This window comes from Nansenia antarctica, assembly GCF_963989245.1.
Source record: "Nansenia antarctica genome assembly, chromosome: 19".
Classification (NCBI taxonomy): domain Eukaryota; kingdom Metazoa; phylum Chordata; class Actinopteri; order Argentiniformes; family Microstomatidae; genus Nansenia; species Nansenia antarctica.
The window spans coordinates 22,201,303-22,219,817 of record NC_137692.1 but is presented as its reverse complement, the minus strand read 5'-3'; the positions used below and the strand labels follow the sequence as shown (position 1 = coordinate 22,219,817).

The 18,515-nt window shown below is 43.4% G+C and overlaps 2 protein-coding genes across 3 annotated transcripts in view; one reads left to right on the top strand and one right to left on the bottom strand.

The window, feature by feature from the left end:
* masp1 (MBL associated serine protease 1) overlaps nucleotides 1–10,024 on the top strand; it is a 26,280-nt gene extending 16,256 nt beyond the window's left edge. Inside the window, exons 6-11 of one of the 2 annotated variants that reach the window (XM_080549172.1) lie at nucleotides 352–499; nucleotides 750–874; nucleotides 1,438–1,516; nucleotides 5,854–5,991; nucleotides 6,412–6,492; nucleotides 6,988–10,024. In XM_080549172.1, coding sequence (XP_080405298.1) covers nucleotides 352–499; nucleotides 750–874; nucleotides 1,438–1,516; nucleotides 5,854–5,991; nucleotides 6,412–6,492; nucleotides 6,988–7,895 — 1,479 coding nt within the window. In that variant the 3' untranslated portion in view covers nucleotides 7,896–10,024. Of the gene's footprint in view, nucleotides 1–351; nucleotides 500–746; nucleotides 875–1,437; nucleotides 1,517–5,853; nucleotides 5,992–6,411; nucleotides 6,493–6,987 lie in introns of both variants that reach the window. The other variant, XM_080549171.1, reaches the window with a different exon arrangement.
* A 2,046-nt stretch (nucleotides 10,025–12,070) lies between these two features.
* Nucleotides 12,071–14,892, bottom strand: ostn (osteocrin; the record flags this gene model as incomplete). The annotated part of the gene is made up of 3 exons (XM_080549246.1): nucleotides 12,071–12,155; nucleotides 12,532–12,755; nucleotides 14,794–14,892. 3 exons carry the CDS (start codon nucleotides 14,890–14,892, stop codon nucleotides 12,071–12,073), a joined length of 408 nt encoding a protein of 135 aa, XP_080405372.1.
* Between the last annotated feature and the right edge of the window lie 3,623 nt (nucleotides 14,893–18,515).

Sequence of the window (18,515 nt, the reverse complement as noted above, 5' to 3'; positions counted from 1 at the left end):
CCTACACAGAAAAACTGCAAAATAGCTTTATATTAGCTTATCCTGATGTGATTTTGATTTTGCGGTAGAACGCACTTATCTAGGAAAAGTCATGAAAGGAGGGTCCTGAAATTTGATTGAGTGCAAAGATAGAACATTTTTCTTTACTCACAGGGGGTCAAATCATGGCTGACTGTTCTAGTGTTAAACTCCTTAACCAAAAGAGAAAGAGTGAAATGCTCAAAGCTAAAGCTGATTGACTTGGCGGTGGTGGTGGTTTACTGGTTTTTCTGCTGCTGCTAGGCTTATGATAATGATGTGATAATGATAATGATATGATAATGATATGATAATGATGTATCTGACATACAGATTCAGGCCGGGCTGAAGGAGTTTGGTCCGTTCTGTGGCGACCGGTCACCAGGCAGGATACAGACAGAAACCAACAACGTGGACGTGACCTTTCACAGTGATAACTCTGGAGAGAACCTGGGCTGGAGGCTGTTCTACACCTCCTCAGGTGAGGCCTCCATCACGTCCTGACACAGACAGGGTAGAGAAAGAAACCGGTCACGCTCTTCATGTTACACACACACACACACACACACCCACCCACACATACATACAAAACACACACACACACACAAACACAAAACACACACTCTACATCAGGATCAATGTTCAGCCCCATAATATTAGAGTACTTAAAGTGTATCTCCATAATGAGTGGCACTGTTACTAGTCTGATTAAACCTGTTTACCTTCAGCAGGAAGTCACTGTCCAGTCCCACCGCAGCCTCTCTACGGCCAGCTGCTTCCTGTCCAGCCTCAGTACAGCTTTAAAGACCACGTCCTGGTGACCTGCGACGCTGGGTACAGGCTGGTGAGAGAGAAGGTGAGACTGGCAGACTGATCACACAGCTTGACTGTGCTGGCCTGGTTACCATGGTATCCACCAGTGTGGTGGTACTGTACTGTATATTCTATGTCCCATTTCCCCCCCATATTGTCAGCGTCTTTGAGCCCCGGAAAAGCGCTATATAAATACAATGAGTTATTATTCTTATTCTTATTCTTATTCTTATTCTTATTCTTGTTATTCTTATTATTCTTATTCTTATTCTTATTCTTATTCTTATTCTTATTCTTATTCTTATTCTTATTATTATCATTATTATTATTATTATTATTATTATTATTATTATTATTATTATTATTATTATTATTATTATGTCCCTATAAGCCAGTTTTGTGGATTTACTATTTAGAGGCATCCCATATGTATGTCGCCCCCCCCCTCCCCTCTCTCTCTCTCTCCCTTTGTCTCTCTCTCTGTCTCTCTCTGTCTCTCTCTGTCTGTCTCTCTCTCCCTCTCTCTCTCTCTCTCTCCCTCTCTCTCTCTGTCTCTCTCTCTCTCTCCCTCTCTCTCTCTCTCTCTCTCTCTCTCTCTCTCTGAAGGACGGAGAGGAGCTGGAGCACTATCAGATTGAGTGTCAGAGAGATGGTTCCTGGACTAGCAGCGTTCCAGTGTGTGAAAGTAAGAACTGAAAAAAGTGTTGTCATTTCTAAACGGTGAAACCAATATAGACATAATCCCCTTGGACTGACTCAACCCTCAAATAAAAGATGAGAATCATCTCTACTTTAACCTCATAGTAATTGTTTGATTTCAAATCCACAACTTTTGGAGTTCGACTGTAGAGCCCAAATCAGTTCACTGTCCCATTACTTATGCAGCCCACTTCACTGTTCACTGTTAGTTCGTGACGTTAGAATTATAAGGTTCTATCTCCATTTTGGTCAAAATTGAGTTTTTTTACATAATCTGATCCATTAGGTGTTTATTAATGCCTGTGTGGTGTTATTTTTAAAATGTTGACATTTTTTAGTTAGTAATTAATAAAATACAAAGGTTCCATCTCACAAAACATAATGGAAGGTAAAAACTTTGACGCTCAATATCTCTGAACGACCCTAAACGGAGATAGAACCTTATAATTCTAAACTCACGAGTTGGCTACCACTCGGATTAACTTTTTCGAGCAATCCCAGTGACGACGTCTGTACCCAAAATGACGAGTGTCTCCAGTTGTGTTCCATCTCCTGCAGATTGTGACTTATGGACTTCATAGCATTGGGGTCAGTGCAGAGTGTATAACCAGTGGGAATGTGATATGACGATGAGGCCTCTATGCTAAGTATGAGCTTATAGAGGCTTTCATGATTTGTTATTTGCATTGTACAGTACTCTGTCTCCTTTCCCCTCCCTCTTTTCTCTCCCTTCTTTCCCCACTCCTCCTCCTCCTCCTCCGTTCTGACACCCTCCAGAAAAGGATTCTCAGAGGAGCCGCCGGTCACTATCCAGCATGCTAACCAATCAGATACTGTACTAGACACACCTGCACTAGACACACCTGTACTAGACACACCTGCACTAGACACACCTGTACTAGACACATGCAGGGACGCCACAGGGTCAACACCAGTACGCCTTTACAGACTCGCAATACACAGTTGAAGTCGAAAGTTTACATATACCTTAGCCAAATATAATTAAATTCCGTTTTTCCAATTCCTGACATTCATTCATTTAATCCTAGTATAAACATTCCCTGTCTTAGGTCAGTTAGGATCACTACTTTATTTTAAGAATGTCAGAATGAAATGTCAGAATAATAGTAGAGAGAATGATTTATTTCATCTTTTATTTCTTTCATCACATTCCCAGTGGGTCAGTGTTTACATACTTAGTTAGTATTTGGTAGCATTGCCTTTAAACTGTTTAACTTGGGTCAAACATTCCACAAGCTTCCCAGAATAAGTCGGTGGAATTTTGGCCCATTCCTCCTGACAGAACTGGCGTAACTGAGTCAGGTTTGCCTCCTTGATCGCACACGCTTTTTCAGTTCTGCCCATAAATCTTTTATAGGATTGAGGGTCAGGGCTTGGTGATGGCCACTCCAATACCAGACTTTGTCGTTGTCCTTAAGCCATTTTGTCACAGAAGTTATTTGGGTCATTGTCCAGGAAATTATTTATTTGTAAGACCCACTTGCGACCCAAGCTTTTAGCTTCCTGACTGATTTCTTTGAGATGTTGCTTCAATATATCCACATCATTTCCCTTCCTCGTGCCATCTGTTTTGTGAAGTGCACCAGTCCCCCCACACCATGACGCTGCCACCCCTGTGCTTCACGGTTGGGATGGTGTACCTTGGCTGACAAGGCTCTCTCTTTTTCATCCAAATAATAACAATTGTCATTATGGCCAAATAGTTCCATTTTTGTTTCATCAGACCAGAGGACATATCGAAAGAGTAAGATCTTTGTCCCCATGTGCAGTTGCAAACCTTTTTTGCAAAACGTTTTTTTATATGGTGGTTTTGGAGCAGCGGTCTCTTCCTTGCTGAGCGGTCTTTGGGATGATGTTGATATGGGACTTGTTTTACTGTGGATGTAGATGTTAAAAAAAAAAAAAAAAAAAAAAATTTATTTTTGATTTTTGAGCCCTTTTTCACCCAATTTAGTATCCAATTATACCCAACCTAGTGTCCAATTATCCCCTGTCGCCTATTGCGTAGGATCGGCCGCACGCGCACCCCGTGGCCGGCAGCCCAGATGAGAGAGCCGATAGACTAGCTACCGGCCCCTCGAGCCCAACACTGTTATTCCGGCACCAGACGGGGGCGGTGTTGCGCGACGGATCCTTATCCGGAAATAGCCTATACCACCCTCGGGAGCGGCCGTCCAATATGCTGCACCCCGTGGGCCCCGGCCATATCCGGGTCTGGCGAGACCGGGTTTCGAACCCAGTCCCCGGTGGGCAGCTTGCACTAGTGGCTAGTGCTTAGACCGCTGCGCCACCGCAGGGCAGGATGTAGATGTTTTTTTGACCTGTTTCTTCCAGCATCTTCACAAGGTCCTTTACTGTTGTTCCGGGATTGATTTGCACTTTTCGCACCGATGTACGTTTATCTCTAAAGGCCAATGCTCATGGCGAGTTTGTCGCACGACAACATTCGATTCTCAATTCACACCACCGAAGTCGGACCAGGCAGGCTGATTACTATAGGCTCTACCAATATTGCTTGCCTTGCTTCCACAATTTCTTACAAGATACAACTGGGCATATTGTGCCTACATGCTCGATTGTTATTATTATGTAATATAGGTGTCTTGTAATCCCATATGAGATGGGCCGTGTTGTTGACTTCGGTGGTGTGAATTGAGAATCGAATGTTGTCGTGCGACAATATCGCATCGCACGCCGTGTGCATTGTCTCATTCAAAACAATGGAATCGAATTTCGCTGTGCGACAAAATCGCACGCCGTGTGCATTGGCCTTAAGAGACAGAAGTACGTCACCTTCCCGAGCGGTATTACGGCTGCGTGACGCCATACTGTTCTATGACGCCATAGTGTTCTATGATGCCATAGTGTTCTATGATGCCATAGTGTTCTATGACGCCATAGTGTTCTATGATGCCATAGTGTTCTATGATGCCATACTGTTCTATGACGCCATAGTGTTCTATGATGCCATAGTGTTCTATGATGCCATACTGTTCTATGACGCCATAGTGTTCTATGATGCCATAGTGTTCTATGATGCCATACTGTTCTATGATGCCATAGTGTTTGGGTACTATTGTTTGCACAGTGAATGTGAACTTCTGACCCACTGGAATTGTGATATAGTGAATAACAGTGATAAAGTTAAATAATCTGTCTGTAAACAATTGTTGGAAAAATGACTTTCTCCTGCACAAAGTATGGTTTGTTAACATGAAATCTGTGTAATGGTAAAAAAAAAAAAAAAAAAGTTTTAATGACTTCAACCTAACTGTATGTAACCTTCCAACTTGAACTGCCGAGGGGGGTCTCTCTATAATCAGATGATCGTAGATTAGAGTAGGCTGCTGTAGTAGGAGAGAAGTGCAATAGAGTTAGTGGGAAAAGACCCCTGCCATGTTTTCCACATCACTTTGTACATCGTGACATACCGTGAGCTTAGAATGATAAGGTTCTATCTCCGTTTAGGGTAGTTCAGAGATATTGAGCGTCAAAGTTTTTACATTCCATTATGTTTTGTGAGATGGAACCTTTGTATTTTATGAATTACTAACTCAAAAATGTCAACATTTTAAAAAATAACACCACACAGGCATTAATAAACACCTAATGGATCAGATTATGTAAAAAACTCAATTTTGACACAAATGGAGATAGAACCTTATAATTCTAACGTCACGATACTGTACTGCAGTAGAGTGTGAGTGAGTTCTGTAGAATTGCTGGTATGTCCCGAGATTTCTCCTCTGATTTCAATAAACGACTAATATTCTTGGAATCTTTCCTATGGAGTTTGTTTGTGTTTTGTGTCATTGTATGAAGAATTTGATTTAGGGACTACGTATATACCAGCAACACCTACAACGTAGACTTTGATAATCTCAAATCAGAGAGCCAAACAACATAGGGAGCCCTACCACTATGGGAGATCTGACGCATCTATGAGAGACTGAGCACTTAAGGATCATTACCACATGAAAAGAGGTATGATAAAAATAAATAAATAAATAAACTTCTCCATTGGCTCATTACTCTCATACCATGAACTTCATTGGGGTACTTTAATCAGACCCATCCCACCCATTCATTAGTCTGTTATAGTCACACCAATATTTCTCCATTTCACAATTTCCTGTTTGATATTCAAAACTGTCCTTTCTGAGTGTTTTACTCAATTCATTGTTCAGTATGTAACTGTCGTCAGATTTTTACACCATCTTCTGTTATCCAAACCATTATGTAAAAACAGGAGTTCAATTCTATTGAATACTTTTAACGCTCTTTTCCTCGTTTCTCTCCCAGTGGTGGATTGTGGGTCTCCAGCAGAGGTTCTGATGGGTCAGGTGGTCTTTGAGAGTCCCGGAAACAGTACTTCTTTTGGTGCTAGAATCCAGTACACCTGCAGGGAGTTTATGTTCCAAATTCACCCCAAGATTAACAGTAGGTTTTCATTCATTTATTTCTGATGGCCTGAAAATATGCTACAATAGACCTATCGCTAATCTATCGCCACGCCCCAAAATAGAAATTGTCCAATCATATCACAGCAAAAGTCACTAAAGGCAGAAAACTCAGAGAAACAACTCGCTAATATCTGATGGTGAAAAGCTTCTAGACAAAATATTCTTGTCATCTTTAAAAACATTGTCTATTACTTGCTTGCAAATCAGACATTTTAACTCCCGACATTGTAAGTCATTGAATGTCATTCAGTCACGGTCGGTCAGTCAGTCACTGTCAGTGAAGAATTTGAGCGAGCGTTGTTTGTTTGTCAGAGTTTTCAAAGGGGGCGTGGCTTAGCGATAGGTCTATTCAGAATCTTTTTATACTCAATAACTTTTGATGACTGTTTGTCTGCAGGTACGTACACATACGTATGTGGGGAGAGGGGGGAGTGGACCAACGCAGAACTCGGAACAAAACCCCCCATCTGTCTACCAGGTGAGACGCACTCCTGAGTATCTAACTTGAGAATATCATATGTGACATGGTCTAATGCTTTGATCCTCATGTCGGGATCCGATATAATGATCAGACTTTTCTTTCGAAAAATGTGAATACATTTCCGCGTTGTTGAAAATCAATGACGCGTCGCTAGTCAAACAACACAGCTTGTTTTGTGAGCCTGCTAACAATGTAAAGTAGTGTTATAGTTAACTAAGTAGCAGTGGGGATTACTCACCCAATCCATTGCATTGCAGTATTTTGGCATGACTAGCTAACTAATTTGCGTTTATTTGAATGGAGAAGAACCATAACGGTCCTAATGTTAAAAACCGTCTTTGAACCCTTGCGAACGATTATTTGAATAATCGATTATTCTGTCCCATCCCTAATATACAGTAGTGTGTTCTGCATGTGTTATATGTGTAATGTGTGATCATTGTCCTCCTGACCTGTGTGTGTGTGTGCGTGCGCGCGTGTGCATAATATCAGCCTGCGGGGAGCCCTCTCGTCCCTTCCCCGCCCAGCAGAAGCGTATCGTGGGCGGGCGTAGCGCCGTCCCCGGCCTCTTCCCCTGGCAGACCCTGCTAACTGTCGAGGACATCTCTCGCGTGCCGGAGGACCGATGGTTCGGGAGCGGGGCGCTCCTCTCCGAGTCCTGGGTCCTCACCGCCGCTCACGTCCTCTGCTCCCAGCGCCGAGACTTCACCGTGGTGCCGGTGGCCCCGGAGCACGTCCGCGTGTACCTGGGCCTGTACGACGTGCGCGCCAAGCACCAGGCCACCAACCGCTCCGTCGAGAGAGTCATCCTGCATCCGCGCTTCGACCCCCGCAACTATAACAACGACATCGCGCTGGTCAAGCTGAGCCAGAGGGTTCCCACCAGCGGGCTAGTCCGGCCCGTCTGCCTCCCTCCTCCTACTCCTCCCCAGAGTAAGAAGGACTCTGACGACTCCCCCCCCGCCGGTCCCCAGCCCAATACGTTGGGCTTGGTGGCCGGTTGGGGCATCTCCAACCCCAACGCCTCCTCCTCCGCAGACACAGCGCTGACCTCCGACCTGGGGGAGGTGGTGGTGTCTGACGTGCTGCAGTACGTGAAGCTGCCAGTGGTGGCGCAGGAGGAGTGCGAGTCCAGCTACGCGTCGCGCTCCGTCAACAACATCACCGGCAACATGTTCTGCGCCGGGTTCTACGAGGGGGGTCGCGACACGTGTCTAGGGGACAGCGGGGGGGCGTTCGTGATGGAGGACCCTCTGAGCGGACGCTGGGTGGCTCACGGCCTCGTGTCGTGGGGGGGGGAGGAGGAGTGTGGCAGCCAGCGGGTTTATGGCGTGTACACCAGAGTGGCAAACTATGTAGACTGGCTGCAGAGCCACCTAGGCACTGGGCCTTGGTGGTGAGGGGTGGGGCAACATGCCCTCTCCCTCTCAGTAAACAATGAGTCCAAAAGACGTCATCTGGACGTCCTAGAAAGACGTCATGTAAACCCACGTTCCGGCTTCCCTGAGGACGTCCTTTGGACTCTTTGTTTACTGGGGAGAGGGCATGTTGCCCTATAATTCTGTAGTCCATAAGACGTCCTAAAGACGTCATCCAGACGTCCTAGAAAGACGTAATCTGAACCCACATTCCGGCTTCCCTGAGGACGTCTTTTGGACTCTTTGTTTACTGGGTCACCTTCTCAACTCTCACTGTATGTCTATGTTTTTTTATTGTCATTGAATATGCTAAAAGTTGAATATATTCACCAAAATGTAAAGGCTGTTTTATGCTTTTGTGTCTCCCGCCTTGTCATGGATGATCTATGTTGGCATCAGTGACACAAGACAGTTCAGGACTCAAAAGTGTCGACTCGTAATTAAAAAAGCATAAACTAACCTTAATGCAAGAGAGCACATACCAGTATTACACCCTCTCCCCACCCCTGTTCCCACAAAATATTCCATCTGCATATGATATTAGAAAAGTTTAATTAGGGCTGTCAAAGTTAATGTGTTTATTCCTGGTATAAAAAAAAAAACTTGAATCCACGATTTTTTCTTTTTACGTTGTTAACACCATATCCAGCCTGCATATTACTGGGCTGGACGTCTCCACTGGGAGGGCCTACAGTAGAGGTCCTAGACAACTCAAGCCTACACACTGTAAGAGCCCATTGTGGCGTCTTTTGTCTGTGAAGTGAATTAAATGTTACATGCATCTGATGGCCATCACTTGTTCTGCCCATGATCTCCGGCCTCTCAGGATAAACTAACCAATTTTTTTGGTTGCAATTCGGTTGTTAAGTCGTGACGTGTTTCCGGGTCCAAAGTTGGCTGAGGCGCTGTCTTCCAAATGCCTCAGTAATAATAATAATTCATTATATTTATATAGTGCTTTTCCGAGGCTCAAAGACGCTGACAAATATGGGAAAAACAGGAAAGTGCTGTGTCCCTTGTTGTATGAATAGATCCGAAATTGCTAAATGTCACATTTGATGTCAGACTTAACAACCGAATTGGCCCCTTCGAATTTGTGTAGTTGTTGTTGTGACTCAGATGAGAAGATCTATGCATCCTATCCCCGTTGTATACAGTAGCTTGTCATGTTGAATAACCTGGATATGAAGATGTAGATACAAGTGAGAACATTTTATATTTATTTATCATCATTTATTTAACCGGTTACAGAGGCACATAGACTTTTATCACACCTGGCTGAGTTGTTATTGTTGGCTGAGAATATGGCAAACATCAGATTTTGGACTATTTTGCCCTTTATATAGCATTTACAACCCGATGTAATGAAAACACCTTTAATTAGGTCTAAATTGACCAAACCAAAAACCATTTGATTAACTCAATGAAATCTGTTTAATCCTTTGACAGCCCTAATTTTAATGCACTCCTACAGTACATTACAACCTCTCTTCCACTTCCTGATTACGATGGAAATAGCCATTCCTATGTCCACACTCCAACTCCTCATTATGTGACAGGGTCTGGTGAAAAAGTCCCAATTAGGGCAAGGTCATTTTTCACTTTTTTTTTTTTTTTTTACAGATTATGAAAGTGCAGATTGTAAGGTTTCAAATTATGTGTCATACATTGAAAATAGTTGAAGAAGATTATGCTTATTTGAATGTTGGTACACCTCAAACCAAATACCGGAGAAGACCGCTCTGAATCAAAAACAGACGTGTTTGCTACCATCGCGTTGGTAGCTAGCTAGCTAGCAACTAAGAAGGAACATCGCTATGAACATCTAACTGCATGTTTAGCACATCGCAACATTCTGATAGAACATCAACCTGCTAAAAACACATAACTACACTTAATATATACTTATACTTAGATGATCACACAGTCCTGGCTTTTGAACACATCCTAAATACATTATGTTTATTTACAAACCATGTGTCACTAACTCAGTAGCCCGAAGCAGGACGGGACGTGATATTGTGAATCCAATTCACAAATTATAAGTATTTAGTGATCCTAAACCACATTCCTTTAAAAAAAAAAAAAAGACGCTTTTTGGTCGGCATGGAGACCTTTTCACCAGACCGTGTCACGTATGTCCTACATGCATGTTCATCTCCAGTGTATGTTGTGATAACTACAACACCTAGCCTCTCAAGATACCCCCCTGCCCCCCCAACACATACACTCACTCACACACACACCAATATTATTGGGGGAAAGGTTGGCTTTGAGGTTAGGGAGGTTAGCTACTAACCGCAAGGTCACTGGTACCGTACAATCGTGAGCCAGTGATTGGAGGGTTGCTGAAATCACATCTTACTAGCCACCTACTACATGACTTGACATGTCCTAATAAATGGCTAGCAAAATACCACAAGTGCCTTCTTAAACACGTATATGGTACAAACGAGTGCCTTATAAGTGTTCCCTATAGACCACAAACCACTCCAACATTGCCCCATCACACTCACCTCATACCAATGTATACTGTAACCTTTTGAATATGACAATTAGCATAAGTATAGTTAGGTAGTGTGTAATCCAATTGTGTTTTGTAACTTGCACTGGTACTTTGTTATGCATATGTTCACAAATGATAATGGGAGCTACTGTACACAGTACAATGAAATAAACACATTTTAACATAACTGTGTCATCAATATTATTTTCTATTCCCTCAGATATTATTATTACTTGATTTTTACCAAGTTAATACTTACTCTTTAACACTAGAACAGCCATGTGAGTAAAGAAAAGTGTTATATCTTTGCACTCGATCAAATTTCAGGACCCTCCTTTCATGACTTTTCCTAGATATGTGCGTTCTACCACCCAGTATCCTTACATTTTCAAAATCACATCAGGATAAGCTAATATAAAGCTATTTTGCTGTTTTTCTGTGTAGGACGCAAAGCCAATTTACAAGTGGCCCTCTAGTGGTCGTTGTGTGTAAATAGCAGCTTGAGCATTGTAAAGAGGGGTGGCTCTTTTAGTAGGTAAAAAAGGCACGGCTGTTCTAGTGTTATGTGTATACACAATGATATGTATACAGCCAGCAACCAGCAAATACGGTTTGAATTGCCAGAAGAGAGATGAGGCAAACCACTGAGGCAGTTTAGTCATATAATCAGTTTTAATGTCAAGGCCATTGCCACCCAGTCAGCCTTCAGTCAAAGTGAACAGACAGACCATATTATGTGCATGTACTACGAGCAAAAAGTCATGAGTGCCCACAGAGGCATTATGGGTAAATAAATGTGTGCTATGGCAATGAATGATGAGTTTTTAGGACGGTCTCACACAGGTACACCACTGAGGAAAGGGGATGGATGATGCTGTGATGAGGGAAGGAGTGAACCTACATTACACATCAGAACTAGTATGAGTGATTTATGCCATGGTGTATGTAGCGTAATGGAGGGGGTGGGGGTGGGGGGGGGGTAAGGCAAGGGAGGTGGTCTGCTGATGTGCTTTCCTTCCATGCACCTTCTACCTGTGCTGGATCCCCTGTGGACACAAAGACAAACAGACAGGTTAACTTGGGGGGGTAGCTTTCCCAATGTCATTTCCAAGTCTTCAATGCATAATTGTTTGAATACACAACGTATTTATCCCGGACGAGCCCCCAATTTACTAATGTATAAGTCATTTATGGATTCGTTGTAGAGTTTGAGGTTGTACTACAAAGCTGTGTTAGCTGTGTTCACATCTGTGCTGTGTCCTTAACTCCTCCTCCTGAGACATTACTACCCCCCAGCACTGTGTCTCCTAAGACACCTGCTTTTCCCCTATACTGTGCCTCCTAAGACTTCTACTGCCCTACTTGTACTGTCTCTCCAATGCCCCCCCCCCCTCCCCCGTACTGTCTCTCCAGTGTCTATTAATTTCAAATTCTTTCTTTCTTCTTCTATCATGACGACTGCCAATGGCCCCCGGGCCTGAGCTAGATTACTCTTCCTGCTGCAACTGGTGAACTGACGATTCACTTGCTTAGTCAAATGTATCGATTGTAAGTCGCTTTGGAATAATAAGGCGTTTGCTAAATGGCCAAAATGTAAAATGTAAATGTCCTGCAGTACCTGTCCAGGCCAGGGGGTGGTGTGAGGTGGCGTCTACCCTCGGCTGTTGGGTAGACGACCCGCTCCGATCCTGTCAATAGGAATACTAACTCGCCTCCTCGGCAGCTCAACTACCTTCCTGTTGAGAGAATCAGAGTGATCAGATATCAGAAATGAAAACAGCTTGTGACGTTAGAATTATAAGGTTCTATCTCCATTTTTGGTCAAAATTGAGTTTTTTTACATAATCTGATCCATTAGGTGTTTATTAATGCCTGTGTGGTGTTATTGTTTAAAATGTTGACATTTTTGAGTTAGTAATTCATAAAATACAAAGGTTCCATCTCATAAAACATAATGGAATGTAAAAACTTGGACGCTCAATATCTCTGAACTCCCCTAAACGGAGATAGAACCGTATAATTCTAAGCTCACGATATGTCTACCGCATTGTATTTCCTCCTGTGTGTTCCCCTCCCCCCCCTGCCCCTGGTTCTCTGAGGGGTGTACGGTACCTCTGCTTGGAGCCCTTAGGGTCCATAGTGCTGATGGACAGGCGGTCCAGCGGGGTGTTGGACCCAGGGAAGCTCCTCTTTCTCTTCGTCTCGATGACGTCGTTCTCCAGGCGGACCAGGTGGTCCAGCAGCAGCAGCTTGGCCGTCAGGTCCCCGGCCGCCTTCTCCTGACTGGTCCAGCCCGGCAGGCCCCCAGACTCCTCCAGCACCACCGGGTCCAGATACTGCACAAGGAGGAGGGGGACAGAATATCATTACCCGGTAAATAAAAGAGTCCAAAAAAAGACGTCCTCAGGGAAGCCGGAATGTGGGTTCAGATGACGGCTTTTCTAGGACGTCTTATGGACTACAGAAGACGATTCTGTAGTCCGTAAGACGTCATCTGGACCCACATTCCGGCTTCCCTGAGGACGTCTTTTGGACTCTTCGTTTACAGTCCTGAACTCATAATCTACATCCTCACTTTTTGGTGAAAAAACCTCTCCGTCTAAAAAAATATTTTCTTGGAATAGCCAGATCACAAGAAATCTGACACCCAACTTTGTTTTACATTTTAGCGGCAGATAACCCTTTTATCCAAAGTGACTTATAATTAGACATTACAGTCTCCATCATCGAGTAACTTACTCAAAGGCACACTAGTGGTGGTGTTCACAGGAGGGGATTTGAACTCATGAACCTTCTGATCACCAGTCCAACTCACTATCCACCAGGCCAACTACCCGAGCTTCCCAGAACTCCCAGAACGGTCTATAGTGATGAAGGTGGATTCAATAGTGCCCCCACCCCCTCTATCACTGGGGTTGTCTGTAATTAGATGAACAGTGAACTGGTGAGCGGACAGACAGACAGACAGACAGACAGACAGACAGACAGACAGTCAGAGAGACAGACAGAGAGACAGACAGAGAGACAGACAGACAGACAGACAGGTGGATGGCTCTGTGTAGTGGGTCTGTAATTAGATGAATAGTGAACTGGTGAGTGGACAGACAGACAGACAGACAGACAGACAGATAGACAGTCAGACAGACAGACAGATAGACAGACAGACAGATAGACAGACAGACAGACAGGTGGATGGCTCTGTGTAGTGGGTTCTGACTTCCAGACAGACAGACAGACAGACAGACAGGCAGACAGGCAGACAGACAGACAGGTGGATGGCTCTGTGTAGTGGGTTCTGACGGCCAGACAGACAGACAGACAGACAGACAGATAGACAGACAGACAGACAGGTGGATGGCTCTGTGTAGTGGGTTCTGACGTACAGACAGACAGACAGACAGACAGACAGACAGGTGGATGGCTCTGACGTCACTGTTGTTCTTGCCTCCCTCGGGGGAAGAAGGCACCGCGGCTGAGGTATTTATAGCCCAGCCTTACCAGGCGATGACAGCCCATCATCTCCCATTCGTTCCACATAATCAGATCAGGGAAAGGAAATGTTCTAACTGTCCGAGGAGAGCCAGAATCAACACAACTGACTGTACAGATACTGTCCACCTTCCACTCTGTGAGCGGACACCCCTCCCTCAATCTCTCTGAACGGGGCAGGCAAACACTTCTCACATTCTCATCCGGGGGCCGAAGTCTGCCACTCTCACTCTCTGCCATGATGACACTACCCTGGGGTAGGGACCACCAGGAGCACCCTGGTCATGAGAAAGAAGACCCAGGGCCCTATCAACTAGAACAGCCGTGCCTTTTTTACCTACTAAAAGAGCCGCCTCTTTACAATGCTCAAGCTGCTGTTTACACACAACGACCACTAGTTGGCCGCTTGTAAATTAGCTTTGCGTCCTCCTACACAGAAAAACTGCAAAATAGCTTTATGCTAGCTTTATCCTGGTGTGATTTAGAAAATGTAAGGATACTGGGGGGTAGAACAGACATATGTAGGAAAAGTCATGAAAGGAGGGTCCTGAAATTTGATCGAGTGCAAAGATATTTAAAAAAATAATACTCACAGGGGTCAAATGTCCCCTCATGGCTGATTAAGTGCTATAGTATAACAGTATTATGGTAAGTTACTGAGGATTTTACAATACATAGGTTAGCTCATTTCCCTGCTCATATTATATCTCTCTCCAAGTGAAACCACAGTCGGTGGTACTGAGACATTCAACTGAGATCTGAGATAATGTTTTTGGTCATCATTTTGCTTTGATACCCCGCTAATCTCTGTTGGACTATCTGACTGATCTGAGACTCTGTCAATATCCGCCCCCTCCCCTCGGGTGCAGCGTATCCTGGGCTCACCTCTGGGCTCTCCTGGGTGAGACGGAGGCTGTCAGCGCTGCAGTGGAACAGAGTGACCGTCAGGAGACAGGAAAGTAGCACACAACCACACCCCAGCATCTGAAACACAAACAAAAACAGGTCACAAAATGCCATAATCGTGACGTTAGAATTATAAGGTTCTATCTCCATTTTTGGTCAAAATGGATTTTTTTTACATAATCTGATCCATTAGGTGTTTATTAATGCCTGTGTGGTGTTATTTTTTTAAATGCTGACATTTTTGAGTTAGTAATTCATAAAATACAAAGGTTCCATCTCACAGAACATAATGCAATGGAAAAACTTTGACGCTCAATATCTCTGAACTACCCTAAACGGAGATAGAACCTTATCATTCTAAGCTCACAATATACGTGCACCTGTACGTACACACCTGCATTCTACATATTATGTGAACATGTTTGCATTTTGTATCTACTAAGCAAAAAAAGCATTCACACAAAAAAAATGCATTCCACTTGATATGAGTCAAATAATAATTTAAATAAGTATGGGCTGGCTTACATACACATGCTTAAAACCTGTAATGTAATAAATACATTGTCACTTCGCTGCAATACAAGCATAAACATACACACCACATACAATGCATGAACTTTGCACATTCACATAGCACCATACTCAAAGTCACACACAAACAATGATTCACACATAATGACTTCTGGTGTGTGAAGTCTACAACTGTATAGTAATGAGTGTGTGTGTGTGTGTGTGTGTGTGTGTGTGTGTGCACACGTGCACATGTGTATGTGTGTCTATATCAGTGAGTGAGTGTGTGTGTGTGTGTGTGTGTGTGTGTGTGTGTGTGTGTGTGTGTGTGTGTGTGTACTGTGTGTGTGTGTGTGTGTACTGTGTGTGTGTGTGTACTGTCTGTGTGTTCCCCTCTCAACTCTGTCAGACACAGACACACTGGCGTTTTGGATTACTATGATACAGAGCTCCGCTGTTTACCTTTACCCAGCCTCCATCTGTGAAAATACCAGGAGCCCGGCAGACTTCGCCGCCCTGACCGTGAGAATGGAGCGAACGTGGTGCCGGGGACACACCTCTTCCCTTCCCTCTCCACAAACACATGACCTCAAGAAAACAGATAGGAGCCCCGTATTCTAACCCTAACTTTAGCCCTTTAGCTATGGGCAAAGAAACCCTGTCTGTTGTATACACGTTCCTGCTGTATGTCTCTGTGTCACCCCATCTGGGGTCAGACCTCTATAGGCTGTTAGGCTACACAGGGATGATGTCTGTTGAGACTACCATGGTACTTCCACGCTGGTTCCATTGTGTGGCCTGCCACCCTCTGGTGCTCCTGTGTAACAACACCAACGACCATCAATTATATTACTGTGCCATCTATGCTCCTGAACTTCAGCAGTACAGCAGTACATTAGATGTATCCTAATACACCGTTTTTTATGTCAATCATTTTATACTAGAATCGCATCACCTGGGGCGCTTAGGTGGCGTAGCGGGTTAAGCGCTGACCACGTAACTGCAGGGTCCCCGGTTCGATTCCGTCCGGGGACATATCCTGCATGTCATCCCTCCTCTCTCTCTCACCCATCCTTCCTGTCTAAATCTTCACTGTTACTGTCAATAAAAATGAAAAATATGAGTGGGACTGCCCCACTCAGAAAAAAATACTTTAAAAAAAAGAATAGCATCACCTTATACTCCCAAACTCTCAATACCTATTGAAACACTCTACACACTAATGCTCTACTTACTATATATTCTCATACCCTACTCAACTACCCTAATATTTTCGTTTAGTCTCAAACAACTGTACCCTAACGTGACAGTTATATCCCTGTTCTAGGGAAAACTCCACAAAGTGCAGCTCTTTACAGTATACTAGCTCCAAACTAACCAGTAACTCCAGATCACTACCGTCCCACACTGTCATCATCATTCTGATTGCTGATTGTTGTAACTTTATAGGTTACATTGGTTATGTTGAATGATTGATTGACAGTTGAAGGAGATTGAATAATAATTATGTTACATGATTGATTGACTGTTAAAAGAGATTGATTGATGTGTTACATGATTGATTGACAGTTATGTGTTATTATTTATCGTTAAGGTTCTAGAATGCCTTGTATGCAAGATGTCATATAAGTTGACAGTTTGTTTTTAAGAAAGGCAAATAGCTCGTTGAATAGAAAGTGAAATATCCAATAGCTCGTTTTATAGAGATTGTATATAAAGATTGTATATAAAGAACCTTTCTTTCAATCACCAGTCCAAGCCATCCTTTAAGAAGGTAAAAATACTACACTGATAGTTCCTATTCTAATTAGTCACCACTGCAACAGGCACACACACTGTCCCTAATTCATTGTCACCTCTCAGGATCCCCACGGCCATAACCACCCTGGAGGTAAAGACCGAGGGGAAACATTTGACAGCACCATTTCGTGACGTTAGAATTATAAGGTTCTATCTCCATTTTTGTCAAAATTGAGTTTTTTTACATAATCTGATCCATTAGGTGTTTATTAATGCCTGTGTGGTGTTATTTTTAAAATGTTGAAATTCTTGAGTTAGTAATTCATAAAATACAAAGGTTCCATCTCACAGAACATAATGGAATGTAAAAACTTTGACGCTCAATATCTCTGAACTGCCCTAAACGGACATAGAACCTTAAAATTCTAAGCTCACGATTTAACAATGGAATATAACCACGCATGAAACATTATGATTTCCATCCTAATCAACCAGCTGATATCAGATGACTTGGCCCACCATTGATGTTCTTTATTAGATTGGAATCTTCACTAACACTGCAATGGTCACTTACAGGGGCCAGGGGTTTATTATTTGTGCTATTATTACACACTCCAAAAAACATGCAACTGTGCAGTGGAGGAGTCACACTTGGGAGCTTGCTTGGTCACTCTGAAAACTATATTTAAAAAATTTGAATTCAACGTTTCAATGCATTTTCCCACCCTGATAAGCTAGTATATCAAGCCACACAGAATACCTTTTGGGACACATTTTGCTTGACTGAAACAAAAATGAAGTGGTCCTGTTGCATATTACATTACATTTTTACCCAGGTATACACAGTGCATGTTTGAGCCTCAGTGACAGGCGAAGTGTATTGTCCAGCAACATCGGCTAATTTTAGCATTTTCCGTTCCCAAAAATAAACACCTCCACTTTCCACATGCACTCTCCCCGACGTACGTACTCATACATTCTGGCAAAGACACACTCACACTTCATAAGTCCACAAGCATTCCACACTCAAATTCTTGCGCTCACAAAATTAAAAGACAAAGGCGATCAATCAGCCCAAAAATATTTCGCACGTATTCTAAAAATCATATCTGACACACAATCTTACACATGCATAATCACCCTTTGACCAACATTTCACTCATCATCCCTTCTCCCTTATAGTATTACATTTTCCACTCTTTAAAGAGCACCTCACCCAAACACCTGCTTGCATACTGTGATGAACACACACACCTGCACCTCATGCATTCACACATACACACACACACACACACACACACACACACACACATGCATCTCGCCAGTACTCACTCACTGTGCAGAGAGAGTCCCAGTCATCCTGTCGTACAAACTCACCTTTTTAGGTTGGAGTCTGGAACACAAACACACACGCAGTGTAGAACGAAACGCTGAAAGTTCCTGGAATTCTT